We start from the raw sequence: 23,758 nt of genomic DNA, 5'->3' as shown, positions 1-23,758 counted from the left end.
CTCATCATTTGAAAATATGACTAGTTTATCTAAGCACTTCACTTAACAAGAGTGAGAAATTTCATTTTCTCAAGGTGAAACTTCCAGGGGATCTATTTGGTCTCTATACTCTTCCCTGTACCTTGTTTTATCTTTCACGGTACCGTTACGCTAATTCCGAAACACCACCATCGAGGTGTTTCAGCCTGTGGGAAACATCCCCAACTCTATCTTGCATTTTAGGACAACTAATGCAGGGATGTTTTTTTCTCATTTGCATGAAGGCTACATATGTGTCCCAACGCAGGCAGTACCATTAATGTACCTGTTCTTTAATGAACATTGAGTGCCTCCCAAATATCAGATGCTACACTTCTCTAGGTCCCGTCAGTAGTTACTTAACTGTATCAAGCTGAAAACACGTGGGAGACATAGAAAAGGAGTAAGAACTTTCTTACAGGCTATTTGAGGATTATAACAAAATACTGCGTAATTTCTCACATAATCTTCTCTTGTCCTCCTGCCTGCTCTTCACAGTAGCGAGCCCAAAGCACCCGTTGCTGGGACCAGATCCCACCAGTTTTCAGCAGCGTCTTTGTCGCCGCTACTTGCCTTGAACCTCCATCTCTCGTCTGTAATCAGGGCCTCTTACTCTGAGCTACTCCCACTCACCCTGTGCCCCTTTTCCATCCAGGTCTTTCAGCTCTGTCATGTTTGTTTGTTAAACCAGATCGCTTCCTGACTGTAATGCAAGTATTTTTGTGTCTTTTCCTTTGATGTCTGATGGACTATTAACTCCTTAAGTCAGGAAAAATGTATTCAACTTCTTCATTTCCTGTAAAGTGAGGAGACAATAGGCCCTCAGTTAGTGAACACATAAATAATGTCATATTATTAACTAATACCGGTTAAATAAATGAACAAATAAATTCTGCTATTTGTCTAGCAAAAAGTGAGTCCACGTAGCCATAAAGAAATTGGCAAAGCAAATTTAAACAATAGACTCATGTTGAACATTTATTGGGTTAAAAAACAGAGCAGGGCTTCCCTGGTGGGGCCATGGTTGAGAGTCCGCCTGCCGATGCAGGGGACGCGGGTTCGTGCCCCGGTCCGGGAAGATCCCACATGCCGCGGAGCGGCTGGGCCTGTGAGCCATGGCCGCTGAGCCTGCGCGTCCGGAGCCTGTTGCTCCGCAACGGGAGAGGCCACAACAGTGAGAGGCCCACGTACCGCAAAAAAAAAAAAAAAAAAAAAAAAAAAAACAAAAAGCAAATAATGTTATAATAGTAGAGGATTAGTTTTAGAGACCTTTATGCAGAGGAACCAAATTATTTATATTTACTGTTTCTTTTGATGAAATAACATGGCTTTCCCTTTGTGTTGTGAAGATACAGCCTAAAGGTTCAGAATTGGAACCATACTCATCAAATAGACTTAAATGTTCCGTTTTATCATAAGTATTATTTTTTGCTTTTGCAGTGTTTATTTCATGCATACCTATAAGACAGAGTTTTATAGATGTGTGTTTTAAGCCTGTCATATTTTATAGATTTGCTCAGTCTTTCCAAAAACAGATGCCCTAATACCTGGTTGCTTAATAGTTAGGAAAGGTACAAGCTATTCTCGATATAGAGATAACATTAGGATGTCTTCTAAGGGAAAAAAGTGTTATCTAAGACAAGCTTCCTCTTCATTACTTGTTATAGACACCAGTCAGAAATAATAGTGATGACTCAGCAGGTTAACTAAGAGGGTCCACGTGTGGAGAGCAGTTATTTCTTTCTTTTTCCTTCCAATCACCCAGGGTGGGCTTATTTTTTTTCAGCTTCATTGAGGTATAACTGACAGATGAAATCATAAGAAATTTAAAGTGTATGTGATGATTTGATATGCCTCTATATTGTGAAAGGATTTCTCCCATCAACTTAATTAGCATATCCACATTTATCTCTTTTTTTTTTTGATGAGAACATTTAAGTACTATTCCTTTACCAAATTTCAATTACACAATTGTGTTATCAACTACAGTCACCATGTTACACATTAGATCCTCAGACCTTATTCATCTTACAACCTAAAGTTTGTACGTTTTACCAACCTCTCCCTATTTCCCATACCCTGAAATTCCTGGCAATCACTCTCCTACTCTATGAATTCAACGTTGTTTTAAGACTCGACATATATGTGATACCACGGAGTAATTGTCCTTCTCTGTCTGGCTTATTTTACGTAGCATAATGGTCTCCAGGTTCATCCATATTATTGTAAATGACAGTATTTCCTTCTTTTTTAAGACTCAGTGATATTCCACGATATATGTATATATATACCAAATTTTCCTCATTCATTCCTCCATTGGTGGGCACTTAGGTTGTTTCCATGCCTTGGCTATTGTAAATAATGCTGTAGTGAACATGGAAATACACGCATCGCTTCTAGATATCTTGTTTCCTTTGGGTATAGGCCCAGAGATGGGATTGCTGGATATGGTAGTTCTATTTTTAATTTCCTGAGGACTCTCCATACTGTTTTCCATAGCAGCTGTACCAGTTTGCATTCCCACTAATAGTGTACAATTGTTCCCCTTTCTCTACATTCTAACCAGAATTTATCTCTTGTCTTTTAAAAAAATTGTATTGAAGTATAGTTGATTTACAATGTTGTGTTAGATCTCTTGTCTTTTTGAAAATAGCCAGATAGCATATTTCTTAAAAACAAAAGAAAACAAACAAAAAGACGCCTCCAAAAAAAAGAGGTTGGAAAAGCAGAGAGCCTTAGATTTGTCTAAATATAAGATATATGTTCATAGAAACAGTATGATGAATAGTGTGTAAGTTGTGATATCAGACAGGCTTGTGCTGGAATCTGTTGTGTACTTGATGTGTTACACCCTAAAAAGAGTGAAAAAACTATAGAAATAAAGCAACGGTGTTTTGCATGGCATAGTAACTCTTAGGAGTGGTTCACTGTTCGGTTGTCATGCATTTGCCAATTAACGTACTATCAGGATAGAATCTCATCCTAAAGAAAATGAACCATTTATGTTTGTTAGCAGCTTCACTGTACAGTTGTGGTTTTGTTTATGAATAGCCCCCTGGAAATTTCCCCTATAAAGATCTGCTGAAATAAAGGAAGCCCTAAAATTTGGAAGCTTCAGTGTTGCCCAGAGCTTTCCTCTGCAGCTCAGATCTTTCTACTTTAACCGGCAGTTGCTTACTCCAGAAAACATAATGTTGAACACAGAGCTTGGGATGGGCGTAGCGTGAGGAACTGCAGACAGAGGTGGGGCAACTTCTGAAGGAGGAGGGTAACCCTTTCCTCCAGTGTATAAAGTTCATTACCAAACAAAGAAGCCATCGAGGTGGTGCACATTAACACTGCTGTAAGGACATTTTAGCCAATTCTGTTTGGAAAACATGCCTTCCTCCTTATTTGTCTTCTAATTCAGAGGCTATTTTTTTAACACCTTTATTGGAGTATAATTGCTTTACAGTGGTGTGTTGGTTTCTGCTTTATAACAAAGTGAATCAGCTATAGATATACATATATCCCCATATCTCCTCCCTCTTGCGTCTCCCTCCCACCCTCCCTACCCCACCCCTCTAGGTGGTCACAAAGCACCGAGCTAATCTCCCTGTGCTATGCAGCTGCTTCCCACTAGCTATGGATTTTACATTTGGTAGCGTATAAGGGTAAGCTGGGATGAAGTGAGAGAGTGGCAGGGACATAATTCAGAGGCTAACTCGCTAAACTAAAATCAATCTCACATTTGTTCACAAACTGTAACTGTGTAGTGGAAGAAACAACGTCACAGCCATGTTATACTCCTTAAGCCCTTCTAACCTCCACGGTTATGTATGTGCTCCTTCAGCTGGTTTCACAATCTCATTTTTGAGCTTCATGGTTCCTATTTCTCATGTCGGTGTGTTCGTTGGCATTCTGCTACCTTCCATTTCTGTAAGACATCGTTGTTAATGCTGTGAGTGACATTTACTGACTTAATAGCAGCATTACCCAAATCATCAAATAAATGTAGTCATCCTCATTTGAAGTTGGTACAGCGGTCACTTGTTGTATCAGTTTATATGCTACTGCCGGTGACTACTGAAATAAGACCTTCAAAACAAAAGAGTGGTTTGTTAGAGGCGAGGTGGCGTCTGCTCCATGGTCATACTGAAAATATTTGTTGATTTTTCCATTCAGTTCCAACCTCTGGCTTACATCAGTTGGTTTTTAGAATTGAAAATGTGAACTGTTGCACTTGTGGGGAAAATTAGGTATTAGGTTTATTGTAACGATCTGTACACAGACACTTTACCTCATCAGAAGTATGTAAGAACTCTTTCATGGAAATAAAAGCCTGATTATACAATCCATTTTCTTTGGTGTAGACACGCTTTGTAATTATATTGAATGATTGTCGCATTACGATTCATGATCCTGCCAAGCTTTCTATGCCTTTGTGCTGCATGACCTTTTCAAGAAGAAAATCACATTTGGGATCAGCTAAAAGAGCTTAATTCTAGTTCTTGGCACTTACTTATCTTTGTTGTTTTAAAACAATTGGATTTTATGTATTTTCTTCTATATGTAACTTTAAATTTCTTTCCTTACAACTTGTCTTAGTTTACTAAGTTACTCTCTATCCTATTTCTCTTAGCTATATTATTCAGAAGCACTGGTGATCAGACATCATAAGTAAGAGGATTGTACAGCTGACCCTTGAACAACACGTTTTTGAACTGCACGGGTCCACTTTATACAGATTTTTGTCACTATAGTACCATATACGTCCTACAGTATTACACGATCTACAGCAGTTGGTTGAATCCATAGATACAGAAGGGCACACAATAAAGTTACACGCGGACTTTTGACTGAATGGCGGGTCGGCACTACTAACCCTGCGCTGTACGAGGGTCAACTGTCTTAGACAAGAAGGAAGAATGAGAAATGTCCCAGTTTTATCTTCTCCTTCCAAAATTTGTCATTATCAGCTGGTACAGAAAAATTAAATTAATGGTGTAAACAGCCAAATATCCTAACCTGTCAAAATGTCATAGAAATTATTTCTTCCCTTCTGTCTTTAACAGAAATATATTGGGCGCTTGCTAGATATCCAGTCCAGCAGACTGCAACTCATGTAGTTTATAGTTTAGGGTGGTCGCATTGTATCACCTAGCAGGCACTCCTAATAAAAGTGGAATGTTGACATAGGTCTAGAAAAATTTAAATATTCGTAGGGTGTGATTAAACAGTATTTAACTAAAAACTCTTAAAAATCACATATTGAGAAAAATAGATGAAGCATAACCTAAGAATTTTTGCTGACATTTTGGTAGCTTGCAGTTCTTACATGAAATTTCTAACCTCACTAATGACCAAATTTAAATCCCTTTCATACCAGGCTTTATAACAGCTCTGTTGACAGAACTTTAATTATGATGCTGCCGGATGCTATGAGAGTTGATTTTCTTTATTTCCTTGAACGCCATTTTTTTTTTATCGTAATGTAAAGAAATCAAATGAGGAAACATCACGTATGTGAGAGTTAGGTAAAAATTACAAGTAACCAGAAGAGGTATCCTAACAACAAAACAAAATATAGATGAACAGTTCTTAATATTAAAATATCATTAATGAAACTAACCATTTTTAATGCCTTCTTGTGAAATGTTTTATTGCCTTGAATACGTAGTGTAATTTGGGTGTTAATTGGTACTGAAAATCTTGGAGAACATCCATTTTCCAGATCATGACTATTAGTGTGCTATTTGGAATGAATAATGATAGTATTTGTCACCAAGTTCTTTCAAAACAATTAAGTAATTTCCCAGTGATAAAAGAGGTCTGTTTCTGATGGGAAGTTGTTATTGCAAAATAAATGATAGAGCTATAAGTATAGTGATTGAATAAATGAAAATGAAAATAAATAGGTTTCTAAGTTAGTTATCTAGACACAGAGCCTTTGAAATGCCAATAAGTAGCAATTATTTAGAAATGCCCATAAAGCATGAACCAAAGCATACTAATTAATAATCTTTTATCTTTTAATGAATGTTAAACCAAAGCTATTAATTTAAATTGTGAAATTTTTAAACACTCTTAAAAGACGCATCAGCGTGCTGCAACTTGTATTGAATATAATACTATGTAGCTACACAACTAATAGAAAAGCATCTTGGAAGCACTTTCCTAATGAGATAATAAGACGTAACGACCAAGAATGATACAATGAAGTAACTGATTTCCAGTTTTTCAGTGATACTCATTGTAATACAACTCTGGAGTTCTACTCAGAAATAAAATTTGGAAAAGGATTACAGTAGAGACTCAAAGCTTATGGTATATTGAGCTTACATCAGTGCAGCTGAGAGCAAGAAGAGTTCATTTCAGGAGATGCTCAAAGCAGTTTCAAGATTTGTGACCTAGAAATGGATTACGGTTTAGAATAATTGTAGGTCAATCACAGTACAGAGCAAACCCAATGAATTAGGGTATAGGCTTGATTTTTTTTTTTTAAGGCAAAAACCTATTCACCTCTATTACCAACACTATAAAAGAATAACAACATTAAGGACATATACTATCAATAATGAGACAAAATATTGATACTTGCTTAGTGCTTAATATAGCCAGATGAACTTTGTGTACTTTACATATGTTTTCTCATTTATTGCTGGTAAAAAGCCTGTGTTGTGGGTGTATCATTATTATCTTCATCTTCCAGATAGGCAGCATTGCTCACGTCCTAACTCTCTGTCATCTTGCTTTTATGTGCCACAGTGTTTTGCTGAAATCATCAGTGTCTCCCTCATTTGCTGAAAGTATTCAGTTCGACTGTACTTGACCTCTGGTGGCATTTATTGCTGTGGACCATCTTGAAGCTTTTGACTCTGGTTTGGTGAAATCACATTCTCAGGGCTTTCTTCTTTTTCTCAGACTTCTGAGAAAGCCAGCCCTTTAAATGCTTACCCTCCCTAGGGTTATTTTTTCCCCTGCATTCCTTCTCTAGGTAGGAATATTGGACAAACTCTTTCTTAGTCTTGATTTTTTGGGGTAGTGTTTTCAAGGTTCATTCATGTTGTAATATGTATCAGAATGTCATTCCGTTTTATGGCTGAATAATATTCCACAGTGTGTGTATATGTATATACCACACTTGTCTATCTGTTCATCAGTTGATGGGCACTTGGATTGTTTCCACCTTTTGATTATTGTGAATAATGCTGCTATGGAAGAGGGTGTACAAATATCAGTTGTAGTCTCTTGCTTTTAATTCTTCTGGGCATGTACCTAGGAGTGGAATTGCTGGATCATATGGTAATTCTATACTTAACGTTTTGAGAACAAAGCACAATTTTTAAAAAGTTAAAAACATGAATATTGTAAGGACATGTCAGTGATTTATTTAACTCATTAATGAGGGAACCAGCGTGATAGTAAAGCTGATTCAGTGGAGAATTCAGGAGACTGGAGAGAAAGAATGCTGCAATTAGGTTGCTAAATTAGATATACTTGTTAATGTTCTACAGGGCAATAAAGGCACACCTTTGGGAGTATCTGTCCTACCTGACAGAAATCATTTGTAATTTAGTAATCTTCTTGAAATGACATAATTGTACAGAGTCTGGGCCCTAATCTATAGAAAATGGCAAGTCAAACAAAGTTACATTTTCCTAGAGACTCAGACAACCCTTAGGTGGGCTTGTTAGATAGCATTTACTGTGATATTGAAAGGGCCATCTTTTTGCCTGTCTCCAAATTTTGGCTAACCTTTTATTTATTCCCTTTCCTTTTGTTGACATAATTTTTTGCATTTCCTTTTTTTAAGTAGACTTTATTTTTTACAATAGTTTTAGGTTCGCAGCAAAAATGAGCAGAAAGCGTAGAGAGTTCCTGTCGGCCCCTTACCCCTGGACGTGCAGTCTCCTCCACTGTGGATTTACTCCCCCAAAGTGGTCCTTTGGTTGCAATCGATGACTCTACATGGACACATCATCACCTAAAATCCAGCGTCTAGATTAGGGTTTGCTCTTGGCATTGTCCATTTGATGGGCTTTGACAAACATATGATGACATGTGTCCACCATTATGGTATCAAACAGAAGAATTTCACTGCCCTGGAAAACCACTGTCTTCTGCCTGTTCATTCTTCTCTCCCCCTAACCCCTGGCAACCACTGATCTTTTTACTGGCTCCTTAGTTTTGCCTTTTCCAGAATGCCATTATAGTTGGAATCATACAGTATGCAGCCCTTTCAGATTGGCTTCTCTCACTTAGTCACATACATTTAAGGTTCCTTTATGTCTTTTCACGGCTTGACGGCTCATTTCCTTTTAGTGTCGAATAATATTCCACTGCGTGATGGAGCACAGTTTATTAATCCGTCACCCACTGGAGGACATCTTGGTTGCTTCCAAGTTCTGGCAGTTATAACTAAAGCTACAATAAATACCTATTTGCAGGTTTTTGTGTAGACATAGTTTTCAACTTTTTTGAGTACTTACCAAGGAGTGCAATATGATACGAGTATGTTTAGTTTTGTAAGAAACTGACAAACTGTCTCCCAAAGTAGCTGTCATATTTTGATTCCCAGCAGCAGTGAGAGTTCCTACTGCTCCACACCCTCATTTCCATTTGCTGTTGTCAGTTATTTTTAGTCCCTTATAGTTTCTTTATGACTGCAGGAAACGTGTGTCCAGGTGCAAGCCCTGCAGCAAAGGGTCCCAGGTCCCAGGTCCCAGCCTGTCTCAGACATATAGAATAAAAAGAGGGTTGACTGTAGATGAAAACATTCTTGTATCATTTGTAATTTTGTAATTTTTCACACAGACAGTTTATTTTGTCAAGGTCTCTGATACTATCTAGGGCTTTCATCAGCTTTCAGCTGATTAAAATGCTTTGAACTTAATAAATGATAAATGACATGAATATATTCTGGGATGGTGTGGAAACATTGATTTAGACTTCAAGAAGAATTTAGAAAAATGGACTTCACATGGAAAAACACTATTGCAATTGCTATAAAAATTTTAAAAGAAACATAATTTTGCGATACAGTTTTAGATGAGTTAACCATTCCATTTTGGAAATAGGTGGGAAGTAGAACAGTGCTCCCAAAAGAATGTGTGCCTGTGTGGAGATATCGAGGGGAGCTCGACATAATGCAGGCTTAATTCCTGAAGTTCCACCCCAAACATTGTAAGATGGCTTCTTTTTTAATTATGCAAAATATGCTGAAGTTAAAGGTTAGCGTTGCTTTAATTCCTGTCAGATATCTTTCTGATATTAAAAAAATAGTGATATAATATCTTTAGAAATTAATTACTGAGAAGCAAAATGTAGTTGCTTGAGTCTAGATAAAGAATACCAATGAGATCTTAATATTTCTATCTCTACACATATTTCTCACCCTCTTCAAAGTAATAAAACCTAATATTAGGCTAAAACAAAGCATCCAGTTTTAGAAGCCACACTGGTAAGGTTGCTTGGGACTTGTGCCCAAGTAATACCGAAAGAGTCTTGTCAGTATATGGCAGTGTCTCAACTTATTTATTTTTTTATCCAGCCCCCTGTTTCTGGAGAGGATTTACAGTGTATAATAATAACAAAAATACAATAATTGAAACAGTACTAAATGTCAATTAGCTGCAGGGTTTAGCTTTCAGTTCCCTAGCTGCCAGACAGAAAGGAAACACGACAATAAGCTTACCTGGTACTTCCCAGTAACAGGAAGCATTTATGAGCACCAAGAGACCAGTTTCACAGTATAAACTTCCAAAAATAGTCATATTTTTGTAAGGCACTTAGGCCAAATATGGCTAGCACGTAGTAAATACCTCTACAAAGGTATCATAGTTATATTTGGATAAGCAAATGAAAAATTAAAGAAAAATTCATCTTCAGTATTTTCATGTCATGGTTCTTGACCAAAATAAGGGACCATAGCTTTAATAAGAAGCTTATAAAAGATACATCGGCAACCTCATCTGACCCTTAGGACAGATAATACCGTGTAATAATAATAATATCATAATACCGTGAATGCGTATTTCAAATACCACAGCTTAAAGATGTAGTGTTTGATGATTTACCTGGATAAGAAACAGTAGGTATAAGAGGGTAATAGAATAGCTTTGACTGTATATAATTTTAGAATACCAGTCATTTTGGCCGATCATTACAGGAAAGCTTTTTAGCAAATAATTTGGAATTGGATACTGTTAGGTGCGCAAAGTAATGGCAAGTGTATATCAACCATGTGCTTTCGCGAAGCTAGCACACTAGGAATTTTATTTGAAAATGATCAGATCTATGGTGTATTTCTTCTTAAGTTGGGGGCCATGCATGTTTTTCTGGGATGAGAAAAACTTTGGTCAGGAAGCAGCATTGTGGCCACTGGAAGGCTTACCAGCTGATAGGCCTATGTCCTGGACATGTTTTGAGCTAATTTCTTTAGCTGTCACAATCAGATATGAGGTAACCACTTAAGTCCCATTATGAATTGTAAGATATGTGTATATTTGACAAAAAGTTAATGGAGCTGTGTAGTGCAGGTCTTCATCTTCCAGGGTCCTAGGTCTCCTTCACGTCCTCCTTGATTCCATGTTCCTTTGATTAGGAAAATGTTATTTTTGTTTTCCCTGCCAGTGGTACAGATATGTTCAGTGCCAGCTTACATAATTCTTAATTTATTTGACTTTTACACTTCAAGACCATCTGCGTATGATTTTTAACAATCAATTTATATTATGTGTTGAAGTTTATTTATTTATTAAACATGAATTGAAACATAATTGAAGTATAGTTGATTTACAATGTGTTATATGTGTTGCAGTTTTTATAAACATCAGGTTTAGCTGTTAGATGTAGGTAAGTTAAATCTTACTTCACTGTCTGTAGTTCAGGAAATATTTATTATCAATATGTGCCTTACCCTCCTCTGATTACTATTATAGAATCTGAACATCATAGGAGAGAGAAAGTGCATTCCTCAAATTTTCCTAGTCACTGCACATTGCTTATGCTTTATTTTATATTTTATACATAAATAAAATGTGCGCATTTATGTTTCATATAAATATGTTAGGTCTTATTATTTAAAGAAAGATAATCTGTCATCTCTTCCCATTTAAATATTTGGATTTTGATTTGAAGTTTATGCTCTGATTCATTTGGATCATGTCAAAAGGCCATGGATAGATAGTATTTTGTGAATTTTGAATGGTTGAAAATAAGGATGCTGAGGCCCAATGTCATTTATGCCTTGAGCACTTTGGTGCATGTTCTGAGTTCAGCATATAAAATTAAAATAAAAAAACCTGAGCATCATGCCACCGTGCTGCTTTGGACTGTATATACCCCAGTAACCCAATGTGTGGCAGAACCTCATTTCACTGGCAAATATAAAATGTATTAAGGTATTAAACAATGTTTCCAGGTTCATCTATTCTTAGGATATACATGTCTTGATATAATCCAACTTTTACAAAGTTTTACAATTAAAACTTTGGAGATAGGCAAAAAACTGAAGAAAAATAATCAGCTGTTTAGGGGATTTCAAAACCTTTTCCTACTGGAGTTGAATATAACATTTACACATGTTTCATGTACGCTCATCTGGCAAAATCCAAATGTTATTTGACTACCTCTGTATAACCATTTACATGTATGAGTAGGCAAGGATCATTTTTCCTTTTCTTCCTCAAGTATGTATATAAAGTATGTGTTTTAAACATATATGGAGTTTTATTTTATTTTTATTGATGTACAGTTGATTTACAGTGTTGTGTTAGTTTCTGCTGTACAGCAAAGTGATTTAGTTACACTTATATACACACTCTTTTAAAAGTTCTTTTACACGGTGGTTTATCCCAGGCCACTGAATGTAGTTCCCTGTTCTCTGCAGTAGGACCGTGTTGTTTATCCATCCTATGGATAAACAGCTTCCATCTGCACACCCCAAACTCCCAATCCTTCCCTCCCGAGCCCCCTTGTAGCTTTATATACATATAAATTATTTTTGTAGTTTGCTACTTAGTAAGATACAAGTGAAATATTTTCTCTTGGCTTCTTATCTATTTTTAATGAAAATGTATCCTACTTTTGGGGAAAGAATAATGGCAGTATTTAGCAGTTCCTGTGCCTTTTTGACAAGACCAACTAACCCCCTGGTATAATTGGTGTTCGTATTACAGTAAAGCAATTATTGGTAAAGTTCTATGACGACGTTTGAACTCGCAAGCGCTAAGAGGATGTCTGTAGAGAGTCTTAGAAAGACACGAGGGGCTTTTTATACCCAGCTATTGTGATCCTCGTTAATGTTGGAAGAGCAAACGTATTTGTGCTGCTAATGATTGAACCCTTTTTATTCTGGTGCTGAACGCATTCTTAAAAATGGCAGTAAACACACGCACACGTAATTTTCCCAGGATTATAGAGTCAACATCTTCCTGAGACAGAAGTGGAACGACCCCAGACTGAAGCTGCCTAGCGATTTCCGGGGCTCAGATGCCCTGACGGTGGACCCCACGATGTACAAGTGTCTGTGGAAACCTGATTTATTTTTTGCAAATGAAAAAAGTGCCAATTTTCATGATGTAACCCAGGAAAATATCCTCCTCTTTATTTTTCGGGATGGAGATGTCCTCGTCAGCATGAGGTACTCTTTTCTCTCTAATATTTGTAGATTCATATTTTCCTTTAAAAATCAGTATATCACGGAGACATGTGTTAAACAACTTCTAAGACGTCTGTTTCTGCTTTCAGGCTATCTATTACTCTTTCGTGCCCTTTGGACTTGACCTTGTTTCCCATGGATACACAACGTTGCAAGATGCAACTTGAGAGCTGTATGTAAATGAGACCCTAAGTCACCATAGGGATAAAAATGCTTAAAATTTCTAGGCAATACATGCTACTAATATCTTAGATAATAACGGTGAAACTAATGCTTTTGATTCCAAATAGACGTTAGAATAAGTTATTTAGGGAAATTATAGTTTTCTTTTTACTGTATTACTTTGTATACTAAGATAGATGAATTCTTTTGTTACCAGTTGATTTCAGTTGAGTTGCCGTAGGTGTAGGTGTGTACCCTTCTAACTTATTCCAATCGCCACCTGCATTTGCGTTAGTGATATAGGCAAGGTAAAGGAGAAAGTGATGTCCTAATAACTTTTCTAATGTTAAAACCACATTTTTCAGAGCAGAAAATTTGGAAAACATTGAAAAATATTATCTAAATCCTACCAAGCATTCATTTTCTATGGATCTATAAAAAAAATATTTTTTACAAAATTGGATTTTAGATTTTCTGTATTTCTAGAATCGTATACTTTTCAGTTTCTAAAAGAGGTACCAGGTGTAGTCATTGAAATGCTTATCTCTAAAATATAGTTATTAATTAATTTGCTATGAAGCTTGTCATGTGAAAATCAAAGTAGGAAATAAAACTTGAAAAACTAACACTAATGGAAGGACTCTTCAGCCTGAATACCCACATACTGTGACCTGTTCCTACACCTTATAAAATGTAGGTGCCTGCTTGATGACATGCTTTAAAGTCACTTAGTGGTTACTTGTTGTTGTTTAATTTACTGAAGCTGGATCCTAAATTTGAACAATATTTTTTGCTTTCTAACTATCATGTGAGATTTTGCAGATATAAGTGTATGTAGGTACACGTCTGTGTGTGTATTGTATATACGTGTGCCTGTGTGTCCATATGCATCTTTTATAAATAATTCCACATGTGTATATACCTTCAATTCTATTACTAGATACACTAAAGTACGGCTTTAAAAAATATAGGCGTGTAAGAGTTGAACGGTAGGCTACAACATGCTGTAAGCCCATGGGGCCCTTGAGTTGCAGCCAGGTTACCTAAGCCCACAATGTGGGTTCCAGGAGGCTCTAGTGATGGAGTGATGTCCATCTGAGGGGCTGTTTTATTGCTCTCCTCTGGCCATGCAACTCCTCTAGGGAAGTTGGTAGTGAATTCTTCAAAAAAACCCATTTTGGTGCTTAAGTTTATTTAAAAATCTCCAGGTAGCATATTGCATGATTGTAAATGTGTACATTCAGAAAGCTGGTATCACTTATTTGCTACTTTTTCATTGATGACGGTTCAGAATTCTGACATAGACAGATGTACTACTGTTCATGCCCCCCGAGGATTTTTACCATCTGTGATATGCTGATTATTTTAGCTTGCTCTTTCTTTAAGCCAATTATCTGTAACTTGTGCTAATATTTTTATTAGTGGCCATAGATTTTACCTCTTTACATTTCTAACAAAAGTTTCATAAAAGGGCCTATTGTTTTACCATTTCTGTGTTTGATATCTGGATGTTAAAATGTTAAAGAAGTGTCCATAATTATATTTCAAACTGATATTTTATTTCCTTTTGTTTACAGTTGGTTACACAACTGATGACTTACGATTTATCTGGCAGTCAGGGGATCCTGTTCAATTAGAAAAAATTGCCTTGCCTCAATTTGATATTAAAAAGGAAGATATTGAATATGGTAACTGTACAAAATACTACAAAGGCACTGGTAAGTAATATTCTTTAAATTAAACACAACTAAGTCTTATTTCAAAGATTTGTTTCGATATTAAAATATGCTAGGGACAGAACAGAGAAAACTAGTTAAAAAATAAATTCAGTATTTATAAACATTATATCTATATGTTGATACATTTAAATCTTTCATAAAATGACATCCACTAAAGTTAAAATTTATTTTATCGCTAGATAGTTTTGCTTTTCTCTATGTAATTCCGGATAACAAGAGGTTTTCAACGTTTTATTTTATATGAACTCTCCAGGCAGTGGTTTTCTTAGATGTTGCCTAGAAATTCTGCTCTGACAGGATTCATATTAGGGCCAAACGTTATGGATATAAACAATGTAACCCATATATATTCGTCTGCTGTCTTTGGGGCGGTTTTTCATTGTTGGTTGACCCATTTTCTTAATTTTCAAAAAATTTGATCTTTATGCTGTGCAGGAAACAGTAAACACATGAAATAATTGGACATGAGTAAAAATTTGCCGTATAATATTCTTGATCTAGGTTATGGAACGGCCAGTTATGAAAACTCAACAAATTAACCTCACGCATTAAATCTCGTCAAGCTTTACAGAAATGAAAATACAGTACTCACTGATCAATACTTTCATAATATGGTTAGTATTCAACCTTTGAGTCTCCTCTGGAGGTTATAGGTTATTGAAGGCTCTAGATATTAAATATAGTGCTATTTTCCTCAGCAATATAAATAAAAAGGTGAGTGACTTTTGACCAATACATTCACACTAATAATCAGTCTAACTTATAAATTATCACAAAATTCTAATTCTGTATCAGGAAGTAAATCATGACAAAGATATTCAGGAATAGATGTAATTAAAGTTTAAGTTTATTGCAACATTTATGTTGACTTTGCAAAAATAAAAACGTGTAGAGTAATTGTGGAAAATTTACTGAGATGAGATGTTTGAGCTGAAATGCTGCATCGTGACATCATCAAGGACAAAATATGATTTAAAACATACCTGTTGATTAGAATAAAAGATAGAGTGAATAGTTGCACATCTACGTTGTTGTAATAATAGATACAACACGGGCCAACTTAGAGATAACGTTAGTTTAAGCATCTGTTGTCATTGACCTTCAATTAAATTAACAGATTATGTAACATTTATATATAAATAGTCCCTTCTCTTGTAGAGCTTATAGTATTTTAGGACAAGAGACAAAATAAGCAAATACACTGCTGAAAGAATTATCAAAATTTTTAATGGAAAAACAGAGCTCTTAAAAATTTGACCATCAAAGTACTCCGTGAAGAAATCGTAGATACCTTGATTGTCAGATGTGGAAGTGATCGGTCGGCTAATGCTGAGCCAGCTCTTTTGTTGAACACATAAAATAACTGAGATGCAGGGTCAACGACTTCCTGAATGTCAAGGGCAAATCAGTGTCAGCTGTAACCTGGGCACAGTCATTCTCCTCTCTGTGACTCATGCAAATTGAGACTGACTACAGTTTTCAGGGATTTCTCACCTAGTAATGGAAAAAATAAACTTGAAAGCCAAGAGAAGTTTTCTGGAGGATTGATGTACAGAAACATTTAATAGATGGCTTTTTGAGTTCTTGCTATCTGTCAGGCATTGCTTTAAGCACTTTGCAGGAATTCTATCATTTAATCCTCACAACAGTCCTGTGAGTTCAGTGAGTGCTATTATATTTGGAAAATAGTTACCCACATCCAGATTATATGATTAACATTTCAAAATGAATAGTCTCTAAATTGTTGGAGAAACTTGAAATAGAGTTTACTGAAGTTTTTTAAACTTCATCTAGAGATGAAAAATAAAACCAGTAATTTTATTTCTAATTTTATGTAGTATAAAATCATGTAACAGTATTGAAAATCATGGGGTTATTCATTTTTTCACCTTTAAGCCCTGAACTTAAAATGTCTCGGGACTTCCCTGGAGGTCCAGTGGTTAAGATTTCACCTTCCAGTGCAGGGGATGCGGGTTCGATCCCTGGTCGTGGAGCTAAGATCTCACATGCCTCGTGGCCAAAAGGACAGAACATAAAACAGAAGCAATATTGTAACAAATTCAATAAAGACTTTAAAAATGGTCCACATCAAAACAATCTTAACAAAAAAGAAGCCTCTACTTGGGGACTCAGCAGTGAATAAAGGACAGATCCCTGCTGTTTTATAGATCCATATTCTTACATGGCAAGCAAGTAAAGTAAATGTAATTCTTTTAGTCCTAAGAAGGAAATAAGAGGGTGTGCTGCGGTAGAGAGTATTTGGGGATATACTCAAGATTTACGATAAGTAAATCTTTCATAGATTTTTGTGTGTGTGTGGTATTTATTTTTTGAGTTATCATAAATAAGTCACTTATATCTCATTAGATACAGAAAATAAGAAAAAACTCATGGCTAACATAATAATAATTGGCACTATATTTCAGTAAACATGCTTTGTCAGTATTTATATGAATCAGTATATGGATATAAGAAAAACATTTTAATGTTTGGATAATACTTAGAAATGTATCTAGGGAAATAGAACATCCAAAATATATGGAATGCTTAACAGTGCAGAATACTGGAAAAGATACAGAAAGCAACGTATAAAATGATGGCCAATATTTTCTTTAATTTGTACAAAATTATCCGAAATGGTGATTTGGCTTTAACTTTATTAAAAATTAGGGTTTTATTTATAATAGTAGAAATTACACAGGTGGAGAAATATATGGGTACACAAGTATAGAAAAATCTTTAAATTGGAAGCCTGAGTGAATAATAATCAAATAAAAGCTCACAGGAAATAGAAAGTAAATTGAATTTGCCAGTGAGCATTTATACCCATTAGCTGCCCACCTGCCCCTCATAAATGTAACAGTACCAGGAAATCAAAAAAGATCAAGGGATGTTTCTCATAAAAGTTTATGGAGCAAATCACTATGATATCCAGGCGTATATTTTACTGCTAAATGCATCCACGGCTTGGGAAGCTCCCCGGGGGGTGGCTTCAGATGAAGCAATCGGTTACTAGGCTGTCATCTAAATGTGGTGGATGGGATGCGCAAATGCATTGGAAAGTGAGCAACTTTATAGAAAATTGTTATAATCCTTGTGACAACCTAGGCTCCTAAAGATACGTAATAAGCACATATGTGTTCTTCCCCATTTCACAGGCACTAGGTGAGTGTAAAGTTACCTTGAGGGAGTGACACTCTTAGAAAGCAAGGTACTGCAGAACCGCGTGTAGGCAACGCTGTGGGCCTCCTTAATTGCAGCGAATGGGCTTAGGAAAGATTATGGTTTGGAAGTTTTGCACATGGTTGTTAGTTGGAAGCATATGTTCTCATTTGTCCAGGCAGGAAGTTGAGAGAAGAGGTAGGCACTGAAAAGGGAGGGGGATTTTCCATCGTTTTGCCTTTCATATCTTTTTAGAACCTGTGCACCATTTAAATGAATTGCCTAGTTTTAATGAACTTAAAATTTAAAAAAGACAAACACTCTGCATTGCTTGTCTTTTTTTTTTTTTTTTTTTTTTTTTTTTTTTTTTGCGGTACGCGGGCCTCTCACTGCTGTGGCCTCTCCCGTTGCGGAGCACAGGCTCCGGACGCGCAGGCTCAGAGGCCATGGCTCACGGGCCCAGCCGCTCCGCGGCATGTGGGATCTTCCCGGACCAGGGCAGGAGTCCGTGTCCCCTGCATCGGCAGGCGGACTCCCAACCACTGCGCCACCAGGGAAGCCCATGCTTGTCTTTTTTTGATATAATATGGAAACATTTGGCATAATTAGAATTTACTTAGTTCAAATCAACTATTTATTTTTGTTACAAATTAGCCCTAACATCTTTCTAATCCCTCCGAGGTATCAATGATTATTGGGAAAAGGATAGATTTCTAATCTAAGCTATTTGATAAAGGGATGAGAATAGCCATTCTTTGAAAGACCCTATTTGTGTGCAATTACTGCTCTAGATACTATTAATGAATAAATATGAAGATTATTCTAGCATCAGAAATATATACCTTCTTCCCAACTCGGAAAACTAGATAAGTACAACTTTTTAAACTAAAACACAGTAAAAAAGTAATATTGTCTTTTTCCCCCATAATTATTTTATTTATGCACTGTCCATTCATTTGTCTCAGCATTTTAAAATAATTATGTACAGTTTAAGCTGAACGCAACTGAAGATATTTTAACGTTTTGGAATTCATGCATACCCTTCCTTTTGTTGAATGGGAAATGACATTTTAATCTAAATTGAACATTTTAAAAATTCATCTCAAACATCTGGAAACGTCTCTTGTATGCCAGTGCTGGGAGGCTATTTGTGTCACTTATTTTCTTTCTCCAGTCAGCAAAGGCTATTATGAGGCTGCCCATAATTTGTGATTAATTTGAGAGACTACTTGACATCATGGCAGTCCTAGAATGACGTGTAAGGGCAACGTCTGCTTCAGTCTCAGCCTGTGAAAGTGAAGCCCTTTCCCTCGATTCCAGAACATTTGAGGTCCTGGAGTGGAACCAGGGGAGACTTGGTTGGGATGTCCGATGTTTGCCTTTACAAACTTTTACCTGCATAGACTGGGAACACTCACTTACCCTGCTCGTGTTTACCTCCAGGACTGTCTGCACATTTTATGCGTAAATGGTAGCTCTGGTAGACGGTCATCCCTTCCAGATAAGAAGTGGTCCACGTGGCTGAAAATTATACTGACAACGTGTAATCCAGGCATGTTTCTTTTTTAGACTTGCTCTGCTCTGATTTGATGCTCCCGGTGGCTTCTTTAGATCTTTTGCTCCCAGAGGACCCAAGGATACTGGGAAGTTTAAGTCACTGCAAAATCTTGGAGCAAAGACTTAAAAGCCGGGACTGGCCATCCCAGAGCGGCACATGGTGTCTGTTTGTCAATCTCATAATGAAGTCGCAAGAGGTCGGGTGAAACAGGTCTCATCATGCCGTCCTCTTAGATCACGTAAAGGATACATATTTACAGAACCAGCCCCCGTCCTTTTTACGTGGAGTTCCCTTTGTGAAATTGCCTCAAGCAGGAGCGACCTGTAATTTCCGGGCACGATGTGATTTTGCGGTGGGATGTAGCGGGAGTGTCACTCTTGCCCGTGTCTGTCGCTGGCAGGGTACTACACGTGCGTGGAGGTCATCTTCACCCTGAGGCGGCAGGTGGGCTTCTACATGATGGGTGTCTACGCCCCAACCCTGCTCATCGTGGTTCTGTCCTGGCTGTCCTTCTGGATCAACCCCGACGCCAGCGCTGCCCGAGTGCCCCTGGGTAACGTGTTCCAGCCTCTCTCGGGGGGTCGCGAGTGCGCTGCATCTTTATAGAAATGACTGTATAATTTTGAAATTATACCAAATGATTTTGAGACAGTGAGTTTTGGAATTGATGGTAACCTTTTTTTTTTTTTTTTTCAGACTTCCTTCAGTTCTTGACATTGAACTAGATTTTCTCCGTGTTTATGCATTCTATAATTAAACTAAGTTTTCCCTTTTTGTGTCCTTGGGGTATTTTAAGCAGTTAATCCATCCTACTTTGACTCTCATGAAATAATTATTAATAAGCGATTTTCACGGATAACGGAAGGCTAAAATCCCCAGTGGTGCCAAGCTTAAAAACAAATGACTATTTGGATAGAAATCTTTCTAAATCATATACTGTCTCATACTGTTCATCAGGGAATATGTAATAGAAGTTATCTTTTAAACATGACTTTGCATCATTTTCCTAAACACTAGTTATTGTGTGCTGTACCACCAGGAGAGGCTAGAGAGAGGAAGGGCTGGTTAGGCCACGCTCTCCAGTTTGTGATGTTTAATGCTCTGTGACATAGAAACACCAATAGCCAGACTTGAAAATTCTGTCTCTATAGGGCTTAAATAGTCTCGGGTTGGGGAAATAATCGAGAGCCTTTCTTTTTTTTTTTTTTTAATTAATTCATTTATTTATGGCTGCGTTGGGTCTTCGTTGCTGCACACGGGCTTTCTCTAGTTGCGGCGAGCGGGGGCTATTCTTCGTTGTGGTGCATGGGTTTCTCATTGCGGTGGCTTCTCTTGTTGCGGAACACGGGCTCTAAGCACGCACGCTTCAGTAGCTGTGGCATGTGGGCTCAGTAGTTGTGGCTCGCGGGCTCTAGAGCGCAGGCTCAGTAGTTGTGGCGCACGGGCTTAGTTGCTCCGCGGCATGTGGGATCTTCCCGGACCAGGGCTCGAACCCGTGTCCCCTGCATTGGCAGGCAGATTCTTAACCACTGTGCCACCAGGGAAGCCCTGATTCTGCTTTCTTAAATCCCACATGCAAGACATCTTGTAGATGGTATTTAAGGCGATGAGTGGAGTGTAGGTAGAAGAATCTCAGGGCTAAAGCCTTGGGATTGAGAAGATGAGGAACAATCTATGTGATGTGGTTTCCTAGAATCCTGCCAAGTGGAGAAGGTGTGTCCAGGCGAGGAGAGTGACCAGCCAGCTGCCTGTAGGTCAAGGTTAGGGCTAAAGATTGCCCTTGGCTTTAGCAGCCTAGGGGGTCCCTGGGATCCAGAAGAGAGACAGTCTCCATGGAGTGAGGAGAAGCGGGAAGCCTGGTCGGAGTGACTCAGGAGAACGCAGGAGGGGGACCTAGAGCCCTCGGTGTAAACGGCCTGTTGGAGGTGGTTAGCTGCCCACAGGAGGGGAGGGTGGGGAGATAGCCAGGGGGGATGGGAGCTGAGAGGTTTCTTGGTTTTGTTTTTCTAAGGGGCCAATCCACACACGTTTATTTTTGGTGGAAAACAACCGGTAGTGAAGGAAAAAATGAGAGTGGGTAGAAGTGCAGGAGCCGTGAGAGGGGATGGGAGGCAGGAAACGAGGGATTGGCCTTTGCTAGAACACAGTGCATTCGTCCACGGGGTCAGCAAACTCCTTCGGCGACAGTTTGAATAGCAAACATTTGAGGTTTCTGTTGAAACCCCGAAATCCGCTGTCATAGCGCTAAAGCAGCCTTAGACAATACATAGCTGAAGAGGTGTGGATATGTCCTAGTAAAACTGTATTTATAAAAACAGGCGGTGGGTCAGATGTGCCTGGTGCATCGGGTTGACTGACTGCTGGTCTGTAGCGTCAGGAGAGAAGGCAGAGCTGATGGGCACACGGCGAGATGCGAGGGCAGACGTGGTCATGGGGGCTAGCCCCTGATTTTGTTTTCTTAGTGAAATGGGAAGCCAGGTCATGAGTCGCAAGGGTGATGGGGAAAAGCACTGTGGTTCTGAAGGGAGAGAGACTGGTGAAGGGACTGGGGAAATACACCCTGATTGCCTGGTAGGATCGCGGACCTCTGGAGGTCAGTGGTGGTAAATTGAAAGTGGGATCAGTCAACATGTTGACTCATGAAAAGAAAACTAGGGACATGTTTAGGTTTTTGAGATTTATATGTGCTGTTGCGTGTGTTAATGTTTGGTTCTATCTTATTACCGAGTAGCATTTCATAGTATGGCTACACCACCGTGTGTTTCTCCATTAACCAGTTGTTGGGGATTGGGTTGTTTCCAGTTTTGGGGTATTATACGTGATGTGGTGAATAATTGCGTACAAGGCTCTGTGTGGGCATACATTTTCATTACTCTTGGGCAAACACCTAGAAATGAAATTTCTGCATTTTATAGGAAAAGTATGTTTAACTTTTCTAAAATATTAGCGTAGTGTTTATCAAAATAATGGTACCGTTTTGCCTGATTCGTACTCCTGTGTCATATACTCCCCAAATACTTGATTTTTTTTACTTCTTGTAGTGCCTTCGACCTTAGTCCAATGTTGAATACAGTTGTGAGAGATGCTTATTCCTGATTCTGGGTAGACATAGTTGAAGTATTCACTGTTGAGTGTAATAGTGGCTCTAGTTATTACAGATCTCTTAATCAGGTTGAAGAGGTTCCCTTCTCTTCCTAGTTGGCAGAGGGTTTTTATCATGACTGTTGACTTTTGCCAAATGCTTCAATGCTTTCTCTGAGTATATTTAAAGGTTTGTATGGTTTTTCCCTTTATTTTGGCAAATTTTACCAATTGATTCCTAGCTATTAGATGAGTAGATAAAATTATTAGCACAAACACGTTCATCACATTTGTTTTTCCTTTTCCTGTCTAGCTGTAGTGAAGTATTCATTCCTACGTACTGATACTGTTAAATTGTGAATTCTTTTTTTTTTTTTTGACCACTCTAGATAAAGACTTATCCGTTTTCTTGGTATTTTCAAAACATCAGCGTTCATTTCATTCATTTCTATCTATTTGTTTATTTTTCTTTTTCATTGATTTTGGCTCTTGTCTTTATTATTGCTTTTTACTCAGTCTGGATTTTATTTGATCTCTTTTTGATGACTGAAGTGGAAACTCAGATATCCGATTTTAGACCCTTCTTCTTTTCTAACATGGGCATTTAAAGTTACAAATTTCCCTTGTAAGTCCTGCTTTAGCTGCAGTGCACAAATTTTGGTATACTGTATTTTCATCTTCCTTCATTAAAAAAATATTCTCTAATTTCCCTTGTGATTTCTTCTTTGGCCCACGGATTCTTTATATATGTGTAGTTTGGATTCCAAATATTTAGCGTTTTCATGAGTACTCAAATATGATTTGTTTTTAATTTTGTCAGGGAACATACTCTATGATTTCAATCCTTTTATGTTTACTGAGACTTCGCTAATGGTCCAGCCCAGCATATGTCTCCTGGCAAACATCCCATGTCACCTGCACTGTATGTTTGTCACTCTTGGGTGTAGATTTCTGTAGATATGAGTGGAGTCAGGTTGGTTGATAGTACTGTTGAAATCTTTTATGTCTTTTGTCTAGTTATTATAGTTATTGATGAGAAAGTTGTTAAAATCCCCAACTCTAATTATGGAATTATGCTTCAGGTATTTTGAAGCTCTGTGATTAGACCCACACATATATATAATTTTATCTAAAAAGAAAAAAGAAATAATATTACTGACAGATTAAATATCAGGATATTCTGTCAATACGGCTATTTTGACCCAGTGTATCTTTCCTTTTTCTACTTTTTTTCCCCTACATTGTTCCAAAAGATTATGAAATCAATTTGCCAATCTTTTCCTTCTATGGCCCATAATTTTTATTTTCTAAAATTTAGGAGAAGAACATATATCATTTACCCTAGACTCATTTTGCTTTTTAAAATAAAATCAGTCTTGTGTTCTAGTTTTACTT

General features: G+C 37.5%; 1 protein-coding gene across 5 annotated transcripts in view; it reads left to right on the top strand.

The window, feature by feature from the left end:
• GLRB (glycine receptor beta) overlaps positions 1–23,758 on the top strand; it is a 69,369-nt gene that overhangs the window by 32,830 nt on the left and 12,781 nt on the right. For 4 of the 5 annotated variants that reach the window (XM_067737092.1, XM_067737093.1, XM_067737095.1 and 1 more), the window contains 4 exons: positions 12,414–12,643; positions 12,751–12,833; positions 14,401–14,541; positions 19,683–19,835. In XM_067737092.1, the coding sequence (XP_067593193.1) occupies positions 12,414–12,643; positions 12,751–12,833; positions 14,401–14,541; positions 19,683–19,835 (607 nt within the window). The remainder of the gene's footprint in view (positions 1–12,413; positions 12,644–12,750; positions 12,834–14,400; positions 14,542–19,682; positions 19,836–23,758) is intronic. The other variant, XM_067737094.1, reaches the window with a different exon arrangement.

Source organism: Pseudorca crassidens, chromosome 4 (genome assembly GCF_039906515.1).
Source record: "Pseudorca crassidens isolate mPseCra1 chromosome 4, mPseCra1.hap1, whole genome shotgun sequence".
In the NCBI taxonomy this organism is placed as follows: domain Eukaryota; kingdom Metazoa; phylum Chordata; class Mammalia; order Artiodactyla; family Delphinidae; genus Pseudorca; species Pseudorca crassidens.
Note: the sequence above shows the minus strand (reverse complement) of the source record. Positions and strands in the feature narration are given on the sequence as shown.